The sequence below is a fragment of the Corapipo altera genome, unplaced genomic scaffold (assembly GCF_003945725.1).
Source record: "Corapipo altera isolate COAL_440 unplaced genomic scaffold, ASM394572v1 68, whole genome shotgun sequence".
Taxonomy (NCBI): domain Eukaryota; kingdom Metazoa; phylum Chordata; class Aves; order Passeriformes; family Pipridae; genus Corapipo; species Corapipo altera.
In genome coordinates this window covers 4,270,012-4,290,633 of record NW_020884919.1, presented here as the reverse complement: position 1 = coordinate 4,290,633, position 20,622 = coordinate 4,270,012, and the positions used below count along the sequence as shown (strand labels likewise).

The 20,622-nt window shown below is 40.5% G+C and overlaps 1 protein-coding gene across 7 annotated transcripts in view; it reads left to right on the top strand.

Annotated features, from left to right (window-relative positions):
* The first annotated feature begins 2,883 nt into the window (after positions 1 to 2,883).
* Positions 2,884 to 20,622, top strand: part of KYNU (kynureninase) — a 58,922-nt gene continuing 41,183 nt past the window's right edge. Inside the window, exons 1-5 of one of the 7 annotated variants that reach the window (XM_027656347.1) lie at positions 2,884 to 2,935; positions 8,173 to 8,362; positions 11,780 to 11,815; positions 13,631 to 13,751; positions 20,463 to 20,545. In XM_027656347.1, the coding sequence (XP_027512148.1) occupies positions 8,194 to 8,362; positions 11,780 to 11,815; positions 13,631 to 13,751; positions 20,463 to 20,545 (409 nt within the window). In that variant the 5' untranslated portion in view covers positions 2,884 to 2,935; positions 8,173 to 8,193. The other 6 variants (XM_027656348.1, XM_027656344.1, XM_027656342.1 and 3 more) reach the window with 6 other exon arrangements.

The following is a 20,622-nucleotide window of genomic DNA, read 5'->3' as shown; positions in this document are numbered from 1 at the left end:
TGCTGCAAATAGGCCAAATATGCACAATTCCCTTCAAATCACTTTAGAAGGAATAGGTAACTCCCTGGGATCTGGGAGAGAGGGAAGACAACAAGGTAAGTGAGGGCAGGTGTAGGGCAGCCTCATCACAGACGGTTTAAATGTGACCTGAGATAACAGAGGAGCTTTTCAGGCAGAGCAGATCTGTTGATGGGGTAGAGAGAAAACAAAAGTGATAAGAAAGTTGTTGTAGCAAGCTCAGTAGGAAGGAGACCAAAGGTTCTATGCTGTTGTTTATTGAGTGATTGCTGCGACGCCCGAGGTGAGTTGCATCCTGCCATCATAAGGTGCAGATGGCATGCTTTAAAAATAGCTGTGGGGCTTGCCTTGTAAATACAGACAATCTTGGTTTTTCTAAGCATTTGTGTGCTGAGCAGAGCTCTATGCTGCAGGTGCACTGTGTGCCGCTTGGACACATCACTGCTTTGCTGCTCCTTTTCTGGCTGTAAGAACCACAGGGTTTTCCTGCCTGAGGGTCTTCCAGGTCACCTCATTCTGGGTAAGACCTGCTTATTCCTGTTAAAGAGAATCTTTTTTTACTGGATCATTTTACCTTCTTGATAGCAGGAAGGCTCTGGGCTAGCACTGCCAAGGCAAGCTTTCATGACCTGATAGACCCAGTGTCCTGGCATCCCATCTGGCAAGGGCTGAGTTTGCTTCAGGGTGCCCTTGGTTGTTTGTTGTCACATGTCTTGAGAAGAAGGCTCTTGTGCTTTGTCAAATTAATAATTACAACTTTTATTAGCATTCCTGTGGAAAAAACTCACATAGTTTCTTTCAGTCAAGGGACAAGACTCCCACGACAGGGGCTTGTACAGGCTCTGGTGAGTCTGGGGCTAGTGGTGACGGGTGGGTACAGCAAATAACCGGGGTGAAGGATGAAATGAAACAGTGTCAGCACACTGGTGGGTGTGGCTGGCAGTGTGTGACTTAATGTGGTTAAGCTCCTCCAAACAAAGCAGGAAAGCTGTTGGTATGAGAAATGTGTTTTTCTGCCCACCCCTTAATCCCTTCTCTGCCCTGTGTACCCCACACAGCCCTCAGTTACAGACATGCAGAGCTCCTTTTTTTTAATTCTCTAAACTGTCTGTCAAATGTCACTACCTTCCCATCACTCTCCTAACAGCTCCTTTGAGAGGGTGATAGCAGGGTCGCCCTCCATTACATTTGCTGCCCGCTCTCTGTCCCTTGTGCTTGCTGGGACTTTGCCCCTCTCGTGTGGCCTCACTCCCCTGTACATTGGTCTTGCTGTAACTTGCAGCAGCTCCTTCTTCTCTTCCTGTCCTCTGGCTACTTCACAGCAACACAGGAAAAAAACCTCAACAGACTATTATACTAGTTCTGCAGCTAAAAAAAGGTATATAGGCTACATGTTTGCTGATTTTTTTGGGGTTTGTTTTTGGTTTTTTTTTTTGTTTTGAGTCTGAAATTGAAGGGCAAAGGTTTTTGTCTCTATTTTTCTTTCATTCCATCAGAAGAGCTGAGGAGAATAGCTGGGAAGAAGGGGTCAATATTCATATTCTCATGAAACTCTACAAACATATGGCCTTTGCCAGCACAGCTGCTTTCCTGCCACCACTGACAATCAAGGTTAAAACACACGATACTTATTCAAAAGGAAATGCAGTGGGAAAAATTTTCACTCCACTGTTTGTGTAGTTTTATTTCCAAGGGCAACTTGAAAAGTTGTAGTGTATTTAAGCTTGGTTTGACCTAAATGGTCAACCAAACAAGAAACAAATACCCTTTTGGGTTGAGTTTGACACTGGATCCCTCTTACTTCAGTAGCCAAAGTGCCTCAATGTACTTCTTCCTTGGACAAGATTCCTGGTGGGACCAAGTTTCTCTAGGAGCAGTCTCATTATCTGGCTGGTGAAGTAAAGAGCAAGTTAGTGGGAAGTCTAAAAAATCATTTGGCAGTGCAGAACAGGGCAATGATACTGCAGGAACTGATGGATAGAGGTCAGCTCTATTTTGGGTCAATATTAAATGCTCTGTGTGGTTGTTTTGTTGGGTTTTTTCCTAGCAAAGAAGATGAAATGTTACAGTTCAAGAGTGTCACATCTATTGGTGCTTACTGAAAATGGAAATCCAGATAATAAACAAGTATTACTGCAGGGGTCTGGGCAGGCAGAACACCAGGATGGAGATGTGTCTCTGAATTACACTGTTAGTCCACAACTCTGACCCGTTTGCCCCTATATCTCTCCACAATGTTTCAGTTTGTTGTGTGTTGGTTTGGTGTTTTTGTTGGTTGTGTGTTTTTTTCCCTTCTCAGAGGTTTCAGGGACTGAATAGGGAGAAAGTATTTTTCTTTTTCCAGATGACTGTGTTCTAGCTATGTGTAGGAAGGGTGTCATTCAAGCTTGAATGGAGGGGATTGGGCTTACATGTGGCTGGTTTGAGATAATGTTTAGAGAGAAAAGAGACATATCAACTCTGTTCTTCCCTAATTTCACCCCTAATTCTTCTGTTTTCCACCCTGGCAAATCTATATTCCATGTCTAACTACTTCCTCTGCCACCTGGCTGCAAACACTGCTGACTTCTTGCTATTATGCTATCGTCTCCATCATGAAAGGGAAAGAATTTGGTTTAAAACTATTTTCATAATAACTGTGTGTGTATTCTTTTGCCTGTGCTGGAAAAAAAAAAGTACCTTCTTAATTTAATTAGAGCTTTAAAATGGTGACAAAGGAAAAGAAAACAATAATAAAGGACATAATTACATATATGCACACCTGGTTTTTAGTTAAATCTCTGAGATCACGTGTCTGGTGCTGTGGGGTCAGAGCCTGGAGAACCAGGCATGTGACTGTGGCTGTTTCTTCACGCAGTGACAAGTATTTGCCCATAAGTTTCATCATCCTCCCTCAGGAGTGGCTGCCGACCGCGGGGTAACGTGGTTTCACTGTGGAGGGGAAAAAATGAGTTTTCTATGTAAAATTACTTCTAACACCATAACGCTTCTTGACATGAAGGTCAATAAGTGCCTAAATTACTCTAAGTAACTGAGTTTATTATAATTCCTCTCTGTCACATTCCCTTGCTGCAGCTGTGACACTGTGCATGTAACTTATTTAATTATACAGTGGTGGCTGCTGCTGTGTGTCTGTTGTCGGGGAAGTTATGAATATTTAGATTTTTCTCCAGTTCTGTAATTTAAACAAATTCACTGAAGTGTATTTAACCTGAAGTAATCTACATTGCGTGCTGCTCTGGGCTGTGCTTTTTTAGAAACTTCCTTCTGTGAAATCATATTCACCAAAGCAATTTTTTTTGGTGTAAAGACGGGAAGAGAAACAGTCCTTAGACACTGTGCAGATCTGTAATTTCTCTTTTGTTTGTTTTGTAAAACAACTTCAATTACAGTGCTATTGGTGCTTTCAGTGGGTGTGTTTTGACAGCCTGGACCTATACGGCAAACTTTCACACTCACACATGTGCACACCCCCAGTTTTCCTTCCCAAGAATTCATTTGGACACCAGCCTCAAAATATCAAAGGTCTGTGGGCTGAGCTGTGTTTGGCAACCTGGTGAACAGCTATTGGAGGGCAGAAAGTGCAGGATAAGCTATTTCCATGACAAACGCTTTTCCTCTGAGGATATTGATACAGCTTAAAGTAGAGATTCGTTGTATATCTGTCAGCACTGTACAGGGTAGACTGTGAGTAACATCTTGCAATATTTAAAGAAAATGTTTAAGGGGGGGCAAGGGAACTTTACTTTTTTGCTTTTAATAAATATCTCAAGACAGAGGGTAGGTCCATAAAAATATAAGAGGATCTATAAAGAGAACAAATTATCATTTTATAATGAAGCCTAATGGACCTTCCTGAGTAAATATGATGACTTGCTAATATTCACACTTTTTTTCTATTTAGCAGTAAATTATGCATAAAGGACAAAACAGAAATAATCACCCAGACATTCACGTCACTTGTGTCTGACTAATTCTCATCCATTGTCTTTTATAGTTTTAAAATGGGAGATGAAGTAGCGTGGGGCAATGTCTGTGCTGATAAAGTATGGAATAATGACTGTTTTCTTAATTTAAGTTGCCTATGCTCTTTTTGAATATAAAAGTTTGCCTACAGTCATTGCTGAGTTCTTTGCTCTAAATCAGGATGTAGTACAGGCAAGTCCCATGGAAGAGTCCAAAGAGCAAAGAACTAGGAAAAAGTAAAAATATACTGACTTCTTGTCATCTGTTGAGTCAAATAGTGTTGTAAAAGTTTCAAGGAAAAGAAGTAAACCTTTTCTAGTGAAAGAACTCCCTGCCCATGGCAGGAGGGTTGGAATGAGATGGTCTTTAAGGTCTCTTCCAACCCAAACCATTCTGGGATTCTATGAAAACACCTGAATGCTTTTTTTTCAGAGTAGGTGGTGGAGGCAAATGGTTTCTTTTAAGATACTGATTATTTTTACTCTAAGCTGTCTGGAAAAAAAAAAATCCTGGTAAAGAACCATGTTTATCAAGGTGGGAAATGCATTTTGCACTAATGGGTCTGATTTTTAATTTGAAGAGGTTACAGAATATTGTTTAAAGTTAAATGAAGATAATTGGAATAAAGCTGCGCTGTTCTTATAAAAATATGTTTGCTCTACCTGTAGAAAACAACAAATGACTCATGAATTATTGTAAAATAATTACACAGACCTCTATTCTGTGATTAAAAAAATGAAATTATGCCAGTTAAATGGTAAAAAAACCCCCAAATCCTAAATAAATTCTGCTATTCTGCTCTATGAAGCCTAATTCCCATTCAAAGGACAAACATACTTTCTTATTCTGGTTTTAGAACTGGATCTCTGGAATTTCGTTCCTCAATAGGATTTTGATTGATTTTATTTCAGTAGTTTTACCTCATTTCATAATGTTTGTATTAAATCAGATCCCACTGAGCATTTAATAATTTTCAACTTCTAGGCCTTGGTATTTATATTATATTTGCTGTCAAAATTAAATATCAATGAGAATAAAAATAAATGTAAGTCATTGATCAGATGGAACAAACTACAGCAATGACAGGGAACAAAAAGCCTGATCCAGAAATCATCTGTAATATTGACTTCAGTGAGTTTTGGGTCAGGCCTCAAATGGAAACCAAACCCATCTATGCTTGCCAGACAGGTCAGAGGATGACCTGGAATATGATAGTCATTAATCCACTGTAATAACTGGCTGTCCTTACATGGAAATGGTGACTAGTAATTTAAAGTGTAGGACACTGGGCTGTGTTCACGTGGTGTAAAGCAGAGCATTTACAGGCCAGATAATACCAAACTGTCCTTCAAGCACCCTTATCATCCATCTCCTGGCCATAAACTACAGGGGAATTAGCTGGCAGTGCCTCAGTGGGCCAAGGAGATAAATGTTGGCAATTCCCAAAACTCCTTCGTTGGCTGTATTTAGGAGAGGACGTAGGTGATGGCAGTGTTAGTTCTTCAGGTCTCCCCTGCATGGGACTGTGGGAGCTGAGCATCCCTGAACAAATCTCCTTAACTCAAGTGAGTGATCTGTTTAGAAAGCTCAAAAGGCTCCTTCCCTTACTTCAGGAGCTACGTCACTGGGGAGCAAAAAAATCCAGGCATCAACTTGAGATTGCATAGAAAATACTACACAGGTTACTGTGTGGTTATTTACCTAGAAGGAGACAGTCAGGGAAGCATGGTTTCAAGCCTGTTCTACGAGGATTTTTTTATATAATTTGCATTGAATACCCATTATTAAAAATAGAGGGCTATATCTTGCTTATTTGTATATGTGCTGGACATGCCTTGATAATGGGATCAGGAAATTCATGCTCGTGGGATAAATCGAATACATAAACCTTTGGAAACAAAAACTAGTCTTGCTTTCCAAGTACTGATCCAAATATTGCTTGCCCTCATTTATTGATTAATACTGTGGGTTCTTAAAACTTATAAGTTGGAGAAGTGAAAATGAAGTTACCTTACAGTGCCTGTAGGTTATAAAGAGGTGCCTGTATTAGTGATGGCCACAGTGTTCATGAATCAAGCTTGCTTTTCTCATTTCACATCTCCCGGAGGAAATAAAGATCCCTAAGTATCCTCCCTGATGTCTGCTAAGTGAGGTCCAGAAGGTCAGTGTTCTTCTGACCTTCAGAAAAGCACACATGTTACTGACATCTCAGCAGAGAAACTGTCGGAAGCAAGGTCTTGAATCTGCTGCTCAGCTGCGGAGGAACTGAGGAGTAGTTCCCTGATGAATAGGGAGCCTGGTCACATCTCTTTCAAGGCCTTCAGTAGGGTGGCAGCTCTCTGGGAGGTGGCTAGTGGGGTGTATTGGTCCAAACCAGCTTGGCCTCTTGAGCATCACACCCAGTGACTACTAGTCTAGGTGCAGCACTCTCAGCCCTCTGCCTCCTAGAAACCTTAAAAGGCACTCCAAGAACCAGGATGCTGAAATACCTTTTTTTTTTTTTATTATTTTTTTTAATGCAACCACTTTTGTTATTTTATTTTTCTTTTTACCACCTAGGGGATGATTAGGACAAATGAGTGGGAATGATAAATTTGGCAACAATGAGGAGGTGTGAAAAACCTGTATGGAGACAGCACAAAAATAGGATATCTCCGGTAACTCCCAGGAGTTTTCGTTTCATTAGCTGAGGGAAAACTGCTGTCTTAAAGAACTCTTCTGATTTTTTTATTTTTTTAACTCTGCATGCTGGTGGGAGGGGAAAAATTGTTACTGTGAAAGATATTAAGACTGGAGGGGGGAAAAGAATATGTTTGCATCATAAACCAAATGATAACAGATTAAAGCAGGTAAGCAGCATCATGCTGGCCATTTGGCTAAACAGGTTTGGATCAACTGGCACTAGTGAGTCTGTGCTGTTTAGGGGTTTATATTTAAATACCAACCGTTGTCCTTCCCATATGTGTTGACAAAGCTCTTCTCAATAGTCATCTGTTGTTCTATCCACAGCTTGTTTCTGGATAACTATCCACAGAATACTTTTAGCTTTAAGAAATGAAAGCTGGTTCTTATGGAAGATAAGTGCTTAAAGGGCTTTCTTTCTCAAACAGAGAGAAAAAAGTAATATTCTCTAGTGGCTCTGTGCTGCACGTTATGTGCTAATCTGCCCTATTTCAGCCTATTCCCTTGAGTGCTCCTTTGCACCAAGACTCTTGGGGATGTTAAAAAGGCAGAAAATATTGTGTGGTGTAACTACACATTTCCCTAAACTGGGGCAACCACCAAGCACCTCAATGAGCCTCTTGACTGCCTACTGCCACAGAACACAGCAGGCTGCACTATTGAAGCCTTGCCCTAAAGTGCAGGGTATGTGTCATAAATTTTCTTTGTCACAGATCTGTAAAGCCAAGTGCACAAGTACTATCTTGAACACAATGGTGTCTCTGAGCAGTGCAGTTAAAGGACTGTTTTTCTTATCAAGATCAATGAGCTTGTAAATTTTGCAGTTAGCTTTGGATATTCTCAGAATCTATGGTCTGTCATGTTTGCGGTTTGACTCGGGCTTCTCGCTTTTCCCGGGACAAACAGAGCTAAACCCACCAGGATATTCGGTGCAGCTGAAAGGAAATAATAATTCAAGGTCCTGGTCTTGAAAGTGAAGTTTCTAACAATACCTTTGCCTGTATCCTTCCTGCTCTACCCTTGAACGTGAGCACGACTGTGCACAAACTCCCCCTCCAATTTTTGAGGCCGAAAAGCTGAAAGAGGCTGAATGTTGCACAGCCTGGAAGCAACTCCAGTGTAGCTGTGCACCTGCTATTCTTAGGAGCTCAGACTGCAGAAACAACAATGCTGCCTCTGGCTTTGACATCTCAAAATTGTGAATGACACTTCAGCATTTGGAACTGCTGTCAGTCTGATGGGAGAACTTAGAAGTGGCTGATACAACTTAAAAAGGGAAGAGCATTGTATCTATAGAAGGGAAAGAAAAAAACCTTTGGGGGGTTACAGAAATATGTTGCCTTGGAAATATTTGATCAGTTTTACCATTCTATTCAGACATTTCACTTTTTAAAACCTTTAAATCAAGTAAGTTTGGGTCTTGAATGATGCAGCTTTAGTGGCTGCTTATCAGCCACTCATGAATATGCAAACTGCAGGAGCTAAACTGGCATTTTTGATTTTTAGGTGAAATTGAATGACCTGAAAATGGATCCTTCTTCTCCTGTGGTACCAGCAACCATTTTGGAACAAACTGCCTCGCAGCTCGGATGCAGTCCCACAGACAAAAAACTCGCTGTTCACTTAGATGAGCAAGATGAGTTAAAACACCTTCGTGAATGTTTCTGTATCCCAAAAGTCAAGGATCTGCCTCCAAGTGAGAATTATAATAGCTCTGAGGGAGCAGGGAGGGGGGAAAGGGCTGGGCTTCATATCTTGTGCATGTGTTTATCACGAATCTTTGGAAATCATCATCATCACTTATGAGATAATTTAGCAATTGTAGTCATATCTGAGCACAGAATGTCCCTGCTGTTGCTAAATCAATCCGTCAGCTTATTCTAGCACCAGAAGCTTTATGCTCTCGTTCCCATCCTGAATAAAATGTGAGGATGCAGTACTTACATGGTGCTTATGCTGTCAGTCAGCAGCTTTGAACAATATAGTGACTGATTGAAAATTATAGGCAGAAGCATTTCTGTCTAATGGCTCGAAACGGCAAAGTCGCTTGTGATAGTTCAGAGCAGTTGCTTCCTTGGTGTAATACACTTTGGTATTATCTATCTGGTTACAATTATTTTAGTTAATGAAAGAGACAGCACATGTATTATATTAACATTCATGTCTTATTGCTGGTAGTAGAGATATTTTCTTCCTGAGGCCAAATGGAGCACTGTGCCTTAGAACAAATAATTGATCTGAGCAAATAATTCCTAGTGAAACCTTTTATCAGAGGATATTTCCTGCTTTCCTTATGAATTGCCTGCAAATAAATAACTGCACATGGCTTCAATGTAGATGTGCAAAATGGTTCTGGAAGTTTTTCTGCTTCTTTTCTGGTCTGTAGGTTGTTTTGAGGAGCCTGTGGCATGCCCTGAGTGTGGAGGGGGCCTGGTGTGGAGGCAGGAGGGTTGTGCAGGAGGGCTGGCAAGTTGAAAGCCTTTGCTTCAAGTTATCACTCCCAGCCCACCAAAAAGCAAAAAAAAAAAAAATCTCTATGGGGGTGTTTTGTACCCAAAATTTCTGCCGTGTTCAGCCAAAATCACACAGGGAAACCTGGTGGAAGCACCCACCTTGTGGAGGCAGCAGGGTCCAGGGCTTCTCTCCTGCTTCCCAAGATCTGTCTGGGTTTATTTTCAGCTCAGATACATGGGAAGCAAAAGTTGTGTTGCTTCTGCAGCCCCTGTTCATTGCACACTGGAAACTGAAGAAATGGCATATTGTTTCCTCAGATGGTAAACAAGTATAGGCACAGTCACACTCTTCCTTTCCTGCTGTGGCAAAATACACCCCTTGAAAATTGAAGGAAAAAAATATGACAGAACTTTCTTGCAATTTTTTTTTTCGTTTTCCAGTAAAATTTACATCTGCAGATATAATTTTCTGCAGATTTTCTTTTTTTCTGAAAAGAACAGTTCTGATGTTATATGAGAAACTACCAGTGCATTCCCCAAATTGTGTACAGGAAGGAACTGTGATAGAAAATGGTATCCATAGTTTCAAAAGATGTCCAGGAATTCAGACTATCTCTGTTTTCAGTATCTTCTTGCTAAACAATGATGAGTGTTGAGAATGCTGTCTGCTCCTTCCCTTAGGACACAGGGATGATAAATCCCAGTTCTTTATTATTCAGAACAGAACTGGGCACTTTACAAATATCTAAACTAGGTGCTTCTTCCACATGGAGGAAATTTTCTCAGCTGGTCTTCCAAGAACTAATTTTATTTATTTTTTTTTTTTTTACCCTGGTTGCTTAAAAGAGTTTCCTAAACCCCATCTGTTTGTTTGAGTATGACTATTCTGTGCTCAAAGCTCCTTCAGCTGCCACAATGATGTTGCAAAATGTGCCTCTAAAGCTGGAAAGGTGCTGGCAGACAGCTCCCATGGCCGTGGTGCTGCTGCCCTTCACTGGGCTGTGCTGTTGAAATCCAGCTCCAGTAGGATACCTGAACAGCAGCTGGATCTTCAACTCAGCGTGTAAAATGTCCCTCCAGAATATCAAAGGTCACCTTTCAGTGTAGTGTTGTAGCCGCTTCATGTTAAAGAATCTTCTGAGAAATACGTAGAGGTTTTGATACCCCTGTGACAATTTTGATTTCTTCCCTTCCAGCCTTTATTATTGTTTATTTTTCAACCACCATCATATTTAGACCCAAAGACTGCTGATGTGAATGCTTTTCCCTGCAGTTATGATAATATTTAGTCCTGAGACTGTGGAGAGATATATGTTTTATTGAAGATAAGCAATGTACAAAGTAGTACTAGTTGTACAGCACAGAGAACTCATCATTCCTGTGTTCCCAAATTAAGGGATTTTTTTTCCCTTTCTCTTTTTCCCCTGTCTCTCTTTTTCCCCTGTCCCTCTTTTCTGCACTTCAGCTGTCATCAGGAACACCTTCCCTGCTGAAAAACAGCAGGGTTGTAAACATATATATATTTACATTGTGTGTCTATACCACAGAGACAGATCTCCCTTGACATTTATCTGCACCCAGGAGCGGATCCTAGATAACATATTCCTAAAGATAAATGTCATTACAGATATTAGCCATCAAATATTCTTTATGTATTTACATAAAACATTACAATGAGGTTTTAAAATTAAACCTTACAAGAAGCAGATCAGAACATCCATAGGAGACAACTGTAAGATGACGTACAGAAAAAATATTTAGGAAGTCATTAGAATAGTTTAATTTAGTTATCAAGTTATGAACTGTCACAGCTGTTTGTTTGTTATATCAATCAAGTGGAAACCAACAGCAGCCCAACTCCCTGCAAATCTCTGAGGTTTTATGTGCAAGCATGAGGGACGAGGCTCAGGTGAGCAAATAGGGAAAGATGACAGCGGGAGATTTAGAGAAATGTTTGGATCTCCCCACTCTTCCCCGAGCTGACAGCCGAGACCCCTTAACGCTTTTCCATGCACCACAGGGAGGAGGCAGGAATGCATGGATTGCAGTTGGGCACCAAATCACCCGTCTGATTAAGGCTTTGGCTTGTGCTTTGTCATCTTGTAAAGGAATAGAGCGTCATTTGGGTTTCTTGGGAATAAAAAGATGCCCAAGAGTGAAAGTGTTGAGCTGTATTTCCCAGAAGAAATGGTTAAAGGCAGTGGTTAATCATATAAATGTGGTTCTTTTTTTGGAGGGCTTGTGAGGGGGGTCCAGGCAGGTGTGAAGGGTGTAATCTTTTATCCTTCAACAAGGGACAGATCTCAGATATGTATAAGCAGGTTTAGTCCTTCCTCTCTAGTTGATAAAGACATTGAAATTTTCCCTTTTGCTTGGACTGAATATTTCTGACAATAAACTTGCTTTTTCTTTTAAGTTTAAAAGGTATAGAATTGCATTTTTAATGTGGACAAATGGGTATAATTACCATGCAAAATAATTTTTTACATGAATCTCAGTAGGTGTGAAAATATGTATTTAATTAATACACTTAGTTTTTTAATTCCGGCTTCTCTAAGAACACATTTCAATAATTATTTCTTGTTTGCTTTTCCTTTATTTCCTCAACTGTGTTTATTTGCTGTTTGAATATTTCAATCTATATTGCATATCAACTGCAGCTCCTCCAGAAATAAAAAGGGTGAATACTTTGAGAAGTAAGGGTAGAGTAATTTGGGAAAAGTCAAGTGCTAATTTTAAGAAAACAAATGTATTATTGTAAAGAATATTACTGTGACTGTGGAAGTGTTGGAGCACAAGTGTGTGCTGGTCAGAAGAGGGGGAACTAAACAGCTTTTTGTCAAAAGGAAAAAAGTATAACCAGATAAAGTATTGATAAAATGCCAAAAACTATATCCAAAGTAACAGGTAGAAAAATACTTTGTTTTTCTAAAAATAGAGAAAATACACTTTATGAAAAAGGTAATGTCATCTCTCTTCAACAGTGAACAAGAGGTGGTTTTATTTAGAAAGGACTGTGGTGCAAGGAAAGCTGGTTTGCTTGTAATCCCTTACCTGTTTTACTGCTTGGTCAGAGCATAAGGAGCATTAGTGAGATCGAGCTCCAAATTCTTGAGCAAAAATCCTCCTCTCTAATCCCAATGGGACAGTGTTATTGTGTTTCTTGATAGGAAAAGAACTGTTAATAGAATCAATTTGGGAGCATGGATAATGTTTGTGCCTCTCTGTTTTCATTCATATTAGAATGGAGATGAAAAACAGACATAGTATCTGTAAAACAGATTAGGATGAAACTGCTCTCTGACTTATGCTGTTTAAAAGCTTCTAAAGCTTTAATTAAGAAATTACCTAAGTTGTCTATATTCCTGAAAAATGTGTTTCTGGTGAAGTTCAATGAAGTTGGGAACTGTTAGTGCAAAAGGTAGTGAGAGACCTTTTCCAGACTATTTTTCTACAGCCCTTTGAAAATTTTCCGTGACTAAATTGCAATTTTATGCTCATTTTTAGCATGTATCTTAATAAATTCTTATCTTTATTCTGAGATCTAATATAATCTATTTTGGTAAATATCATTCTAATTATTATATTTACCAAAATTACATGTAATATTAGCTTTTGGGGAATTGTAAGTATAGGTATAGACAAATGTAAATTACTACTTCTAGAAGGTCACCATCATTTGTCCCTCCAAGAATCTCTACCATGAGAAATAATAGAAAAAGGCTTGTGTTTGGATTGATAGATGATGACATAGGGTAATTAGATTGTTCAGAACCTCAGTACAGCTATTATTTATAAATTTCTACCGCCTTGCTTTTCTCCTAATCATTGAAAGGATTTGTCAACATAGATTTCCTCCTCCTCCTCCGACGATGACATGAAGTGCAGCCCACAGTATATGCTGGCAAGACAAGAACTTTTGAGAGGGCCTTAAAATATTCTGTGCAATGACTACATTTTTCTAAACAGAGATTTAATCATACCAGGAGAACTTACATGAAAGACACAGATTTACCTAGTCTTAACTGTTATTAAATGCATGATTCAAGTAGCTTCACGACTCAGGGAAGGCATATACTGATGATGGAAGAAAAGTGGATAGCCTGGTTGGGAAAATGCTCCCTCTTTGCTCACCTGTGGTTACAGACTTGATAAAATTAGTGCCAGTGGTTGCTTCTAGAGAAGCTCTCTTCAGAGAGCTGGGGATTTAGTGATGCTTGAACTCACATTAGCTCCAAGAATTGTAGGAGGACAAGGTGAATAACTGCTTGCAAATTACTCACTGTCCCCCTCCTTGGAGGCTTTGCAGGGTCACCTGAGTGATGCTCTGGGAGGGAGGTCAGGAGGTGGCACCTCTATCTGAGTGTGGGGACCAGGATGTCCCAGGGAGATGAAGAAGGGACAGAGCTCTGGATGGTGGCACGTGTGTGCTTGGGGGTGTTTGTACACATGTGCTGACCCTCCTGTGCTCACCTCCATGTACCTGTTGTTTCTGTGGTTTCCCTCCACAGCTGATCTGAGCCTGGTGAATGGAGAGGAGAGCTGTGTGTACTTTGCTGGGAATTCTCTTGGGCTCCAGCCAAGAAAGGTTAAAACTTACTTGGATGAAGAACTGGACAAGTGGGCTCGAACGTGAGTACACTGTGGGATATGTGAGATGCTAACCTGTGCTCCAGGTGAGCAATTTATTTTGGGATCTTCCCTGGAAATGCTTGAATTGCAGAATAGTGTGTTAAAAGCACTACAGTCCAGGTGTAAAACACGCTCAGTGTTTTCCTGGCACTATTTGCGTCTCTTTTATAGGTATGAGCAGTAAAACAGGCCAAGAGACCCTTCCAGCTGTGATGACCCATACTGTGCATTGTAGCTCTGATTTGGCTCATCCAACAGCTTTTATAAACAGTGTTTATACACAAGGCACACAAACTCATTTGGTTTTTGTACCTTGCTGATGAATGTGGTTGGGTTTCAGGCCCTGTGATTTTCTAATTAGTGTTTTTAACTGTGTGTGATTCACCCTGCAGGCCTTGCAATGGGCAGTTCCCCTTGAAATAACACTGAGCACAGGTGATGCTGCTGCCAGCACTGGCAGGTTTTTGGCTCTTCTTAAACCAGGTCTCTGCTTGACAAGTTCATTTTATTTAGAAGGAAACATTCCTGTCTTCTCAATAGCATCTCAGCAAGGAGCTGAGAGTGGATTGCCACAAACTCTGCTGAATGAACCTGACGTAAGAGACGCAGGAGGACAAAAGAAGGACACATTGCAGGAAAGGAATATTATCATCATAAAAAATGGGAAAATTTTAATATATATAGGGGAAAGAAAAAGGTTTTTTTATTATTTATTTTACTTTTATTAATATTATGCTCTGTTTCCATTGAGACTCTGTGCTTTGAGGTATCCAGCCCCTGCCTGAGCAGCTGGACCAGGGATAAGTAAGGAAAAAGATAAGTAAAAGCCAGGGAACTGAAGGTGGGAAAGGAAAATAACATCCAGACGAGTAAGTGAGCTGGGAGAGAGATGAACTCTTTTATAGGGTGCAGGATATCAGTGGAACAGATGTGATTTCATGGTGAGAGAGCAGAGGAAATATGGAGAGGCAGAAGAGGAAAAATGAATACTGCTAACTGGGCAGCCCTGTTTCAGTAGGAACAGTCTAGATGGAGGCTTCACAATGGAAATGGGAAAACTCTGTAGCTGCTCTTTCACTTGCTAATATATGAATGCTGTGAGTTCATACATATGGTTTACTGTTTCCTATTTATCACTTGTATTCTTTTAAGTAAGAAGCTGAGAATGAATGGGAATGACTGTGAACTTTGGGAAGTGTTTGTTCCTGCTGGTTATTCAGTCAGCACAGTGATGCAGTTTCTCCAGTGGTTTAGAAAAATTGCAACCCTGTCCATTTCTGTACTGTTCATCCTACTTTATCAGGGAAACAGCTGAGCTCCTTCAAAAGGTAGAAGTCAGATAGCACTCTTATCTGTTAGAGTGATGCACTGGGAGTGCAAACACATTTCAGCTCCTCCACTGTATCTTTTCACTGGCTCACTTCTATTCTTATGTTTGTCTTTGCTGCAGTGAAGGATGGATTTTTCCTCAATAACTATAAAAAAACCACAAGAAAAAGGTAGGCAGCATGTTCAGATCAAATGTGCCTTCAGTAACTGTATCCAAGGGGGAAATATGGCTGAACATGATTTTGAGCCGTTGGAAGTGAGGGAGCAAAACTAGAAAGACTTTTTTACCAAAAATACAGCTTGGCTACAAAAAACCTTACCCAGAATAAATCAGAAAGTTTAAAACCAAATAAATAAACCTCTAAAGAATAAAACAAAACCAACAAAAATAAAAAACAAACCCGAACTAAAATCAATCAAAAACCCCTAGAATAAAATCCTGCTAGTTGCAGATGCACCTAAAGCAACTGAGAAAATCAGAGTAGAGGTTAAGATAACTTTGAAGAGAGTGATGTATGCTTAAAGAAGCTGGTGGGTAGGATGGTGTTCTGGGGGCTGCAAAGGAACAGGTGGTTGGAGGTACAGAAATGGGTAGTTTTATTCCAGCCACCAAGGACAGCTTAGCAAAATCCAGTCTAAGGTGGAAGCTGTTCCCATCTGGATCCTGTTCTATGGCTGATGTGCTGGTAGTGTGGAATTTAGTGGCTGTGGCTTGGATAAATAAGTAGAGAGAATCTAAGCAATGGCATGCAAATTAGGCACATCCATCAAGTCAGCAATGGTATAGATTCTGGCTTTCTTATAAATTGTTTTATCGCATTTTCTGTTTGTTGTGTCTTGGGACCCATCTCAAATAGCTATGAGTCTATTTAAATGGTTTTCACTGCTTACAGGTAATGGCAAGAGTGAAAGGGAAGATTTACCCAGCAGTGGTGGTCAAGGGCAGGGAAGCTCAGAGCTTTATCTCCTTGTGGTGATGGTAACTCTTTAGAGCAAAGCTGGGGGAGAAAGAGGCTTTTTCGTGCTTTTCTTGTTGTGTTCCCTCTCAGTGGTGAGTCTCTTTCATGCACCTCCAAGTTAAGTGGTGAGTTATGGATTTTTTCCCTTAGACTGCCTCCCACACACCTTCTCTGGTTTTGTTCTTCCTCTCCGTGTTCCTCAGTCCTTTTCTTTTTTAAAGCTAATGTGTAAACACTACAAATCCAAGCCACTGGCATTCTTAGTATGCATTTAAAAAGAGCCTTTTAGTCTTCATCTTTCTGTTATGATTTCAGCTAAATCCAAGACTTATTGAATAAGGGGCAAAAGGGGATGAGGAGTTATTGTGCTTAGCCTAGAGTAGCCAATAACCCAATATTTTGAAATCTAAAAGTCCAAACTTAAAGGGACTTGTTTGGTTAGAGAAAGGTCAAGGGGTGCTTTTCAGTATTTTCCCTTTGCCCTGCCAGAACTGGTTAAGTAACTAAAATATTCTATAGAATCATTATTGCACGTGAACATACTCAGTGCAGCGGGAAACGTCTCTCACGTCCGAGTAACTCATGAAAGTGGAACTATTAAAAGAGAAGGGAGCTTGCTGTAGCCAGTTGTTATGCTCTTGTGAAGGGCTGGCAGGGCAACTGGGGAGTGGAGAACCTGCTGTATGGAAGTCTCGAGGATTAGAGTTGTTAAGCTGAGCAAAATTAAGACTGAAAGGAAAAAATTATTGTTCTCTGTGAGTGTATCAATGGGCAACTGTAGGGGCAAAATGGAGCCACTTATGTGAAACAGCATTCTGGCACAGCAAATGTAAGCTAGGAATTAATAAATTGAGGCTAGAAATAAAACATGTTTATATACACACACTTCTAAGCACTGAAACAGGCTGGCAACAGGCTTCTGACTTGAAGATAGTAGATTAACAGCCTCCTAGTCTGTGGAAGGTTTTATAATATAACACCTGCAGTAGCAAAGATTATTTTCAGTGAGTCAAAAGGTATCTTTGGTTCTATGTGGTGAACTAATCCTGCAAGAGGCAACAGCCCTGCAAAGAGCAGTGCAGCTTGGAGGGGCTTGGCCATGTCCTGTGTGACAGACCCACCTCTCCTGCCATTCTCAGGAGTCATCCCAGCCCTGTGCCTTTCAGCAGGTTGTTTGTTAGACCTGCCTGTTATAATGCCCTGGGTTTTTAGCTTTGCCTTTTATTTACTGATCAATACAGTTCTTTTTCTTTTTGTCTGTTTCTTTGCTTGAAACCATGGTCCAACTTCAGAGTCTGTACTGGCTCATTAAATACCTTGCATCACTTTTGGCAAAGAAGCAAGAAAGAAATTTGCACTTGAACAAGATTTGGATGAGCACAGAAGATTCCTGAAGCTGGCAATTAATTTAAATCCCTTTTCTCACTGCCTTTGAAACCCTGGGATCATCTCACAAAATGTGTTTCCAACTCCCCTAGTGAGCTTTAAATCAACCAGACCTCAGCGAATAAAACGTGGCATTGTGATTTCCTGCCAAATTGAAAATAAAATGGTAACCAACTAAAAATTAATTTGGACTACGAGAAATTCGCACAGTAGTTGAAGAAATAGGCTGTTTGTGTGATGCTTTATGAATTGATGGGCAATGTTTTGTATTCATTAATTTGAGTACCTTGATTTAAATCTCTCTTCCAACCAAGGGTGCAGTGGGAAAAAGAAAAGGGATAAAGGCTCTCCATGTCTGAGGGGAATACCAGAAACACAGCACTTGTGTCCTTAAAGATTATTACCCCCAGTGCCTACCAGAGCTGAGAGAGGGGTGGCATAATATACAGAGATATAAATTCTCTGAGGCAGAGCATAGAATTTTACAACCTAAGTGTAATAGGATGTATTGTGCCATCAGCAAAGTCCACAGAGTTTCATGTGATTAAAATAAAAAAAGGGTCCAAGAATATGCCTTTAACTACCATTTTAATGGCAATAATTTTTATCTCTTGTCATTTATATTGGCCATCAAGAGGGAGGCAAGCTGTAAGCTGTGCAGTAATAATAATAATAATATGAATAATAATAAATGCTGCCTCTCCCCTCTTTCACTATAGTTAAATGTCCATGTTTTCCTCTCAAAATAAAATATTCTCATGCCCAAAATCTCATATCTGTTCTCATGATCACTTGGAAATTTATTCTGAAGTTTTGTTAGTCCTGTGTGCTGATAGAAAGAACTTTCATCAGTAAATTCCCATTAGGAGGACACTAATGGCTATAAAATCAGAGAAAGCTAATGAAAGAGAATCCCATAGGTAGTTAGGACTTATTTTTCCCGTCTTATTAAGTTCACTATCCTCTTTCAAAAATACAGATTCCCCTTGGGCTAGGAGCCACTGAAAATCTTTGGGGGTTTTACTTTAACAGTCTCTATTATCCTAAAGTCCCTTGATCACTATATTATGGTGAAGAATAAGAAGGGAAATTACCAATAAATGTCTTGCTGTTTGTGAAACACATAACACTGTCTTTAGGGAAGGCAGCTGCATTATGGTCTGACAGAAGGGAGGGAATTTTAGCAGTAGTCCTGCCCCTTACAGCATTTTCTCCTCTACCCACCCACTGCCTTTATTCCTCATCTGTGAAATGTTCTTGTAAATGAGAGCTGTTTCACACTGCCCGCTCTCTGCTGTCAAGGTCTCATCAGAGAGCAATTCTAAAATGGAGAAAAGCAGTGAGCTGGTGTACCATGACGTTATCCAAATTGGGGATCAGGGTGCTCCTTGGCATCTGTGGAGGACTGGTCTTGTCAAACCTAGGGATGTTATTTTACCTCTAAGAGGTGTTCCATTGTACCTGTGCCCTTTTTCATCTGTTGACCTAATGTAGTCTGAAAGTAGATGGTATTTTGCAAGGATGACAGGCTTGAAATGGTTAATACAACTGTGCTTTTGCACCAGTTCTATTCTCTAGGATTGTAGGGTTTTTTTGAAATATCTCTAGGAGGTGTGAATTAGACCCAAGTCAATCAGAAGGGGTCTGACTGTAAAACGCCCAGGTAATTTGTGTGTGAGACTTTCCCTGAGAAGGGAAAGTATGAGGTGGATAGCAAAAAGCAATCTTTTAAATAGCCTTGAGGGTGGGGTAGTGTCTCATGCACCCTCTTTTCTCATGTCTTAATCTTCCAGCTGTCCTCTCATGATTTTATGTGAACATTGTGGGCTTGTTCTTCTTTAAAAAGTTCATTTTTTTTTTCTTTTTTTCCCCACATCAAAGCTTTCAGGGCCTTTTTTTCCTCTCTACCCAGCTTCCTACTGGCTTTGTCCCTATTTTGAAACAGCTTTATAGTCAGCCTCATGCAGCCTGGTGTTTCTGACTCCACAAGTACCCTGTGGTGCTCAGCAAATATGAAAATCATCCAGTGTGAGATGGGAGCCCAGAGCAATGTTCCCCTGGATTAGCACCATTATTACTTTCCTCAATCTGCCTCCATTTGCATTTAAATCTCTACTCTACACCCTGCATGTTTAAGAAACTTGGCAACTTTTTATTTATATATGCATGGTAGCTACCTTAGAAGTTTCCTTCTCTGTCATAATTGAAGGAAAAATTAGCTCAGAGCATATAATCCAAGACTGAATGTACATATCTGTCACTCCAGGGTAGTGGGGCACTTGGGTTTAGGGTGACCATGTGATCCACTGTAGACAAGAGCAGTTTGCAATATAAAGTTTTTAAATACACTTTGTCAACCCCAAAAGATTTATGCCCTCTCAGATCTAGAACAGTTTGTCAGGGAGAAGAGAAGCAGTAAAAATTAGCAAGCAGCTCAGCTGGGGCAGGTGCTGCCCTGCACAAACACGAAGTACCTGCTGGTTTATGCAGGAGGGTGAACTCAGACAGGAGACGCAGGAGGATGAAAATTGTTTCTGACAAGAAATATTTCTGTCTGGCAGCAAGGCAGTATTCAAGTCTATCATCCTCTGCACCATACAATGTTCAGCTAGAAATGCAGGTGGGGTGACTCTGTGGGTGATCTCTACTCCCTGTGCAGTTGATGTGAGCCTGGGTTAGCAGGTGCCATCCCACACTGAGATACCCTTTCCCAGCATGCCTGCTTCCAGAGGCTTCTGGTACCCATGCAACCACTTCCAGAGGGCTTGTGAAAAAGCTATCATCTTTAATGCTGGGGAATTTTTAAAGGAACTTTTTGGGTCAAAATAAGTAGTTGTCAAGCAACTGAGAACCTGTCAGAAACCAACAAATGAATTTCATTTGCTACAAGCTTTTATGGCATGAGAAAAGTTATCAGATTAGGCAAGTCTCTTCCTCTTCCTTCCTCCAAATGTGGGGTCTCCAAACCAGATATATTTCTCAGGGCTGATCCAAAGGGAACAGCTCCTGTTTTCATCATTTCTCTCTTCCTTTTCAGAGGTGTTCATGGCCATTTCAATGGCCGGCGCCCGTGGGCTTTGGCAGACGAGTGCATCCTGGACCTGATGGCTCAGCTGGTTGGTAGGTGGGAACTGCAGGGGAAAATCTTTCTCCAGAAATAATAATTAAAAAAAAAAATTGGTTTCTTTGGGGACTGA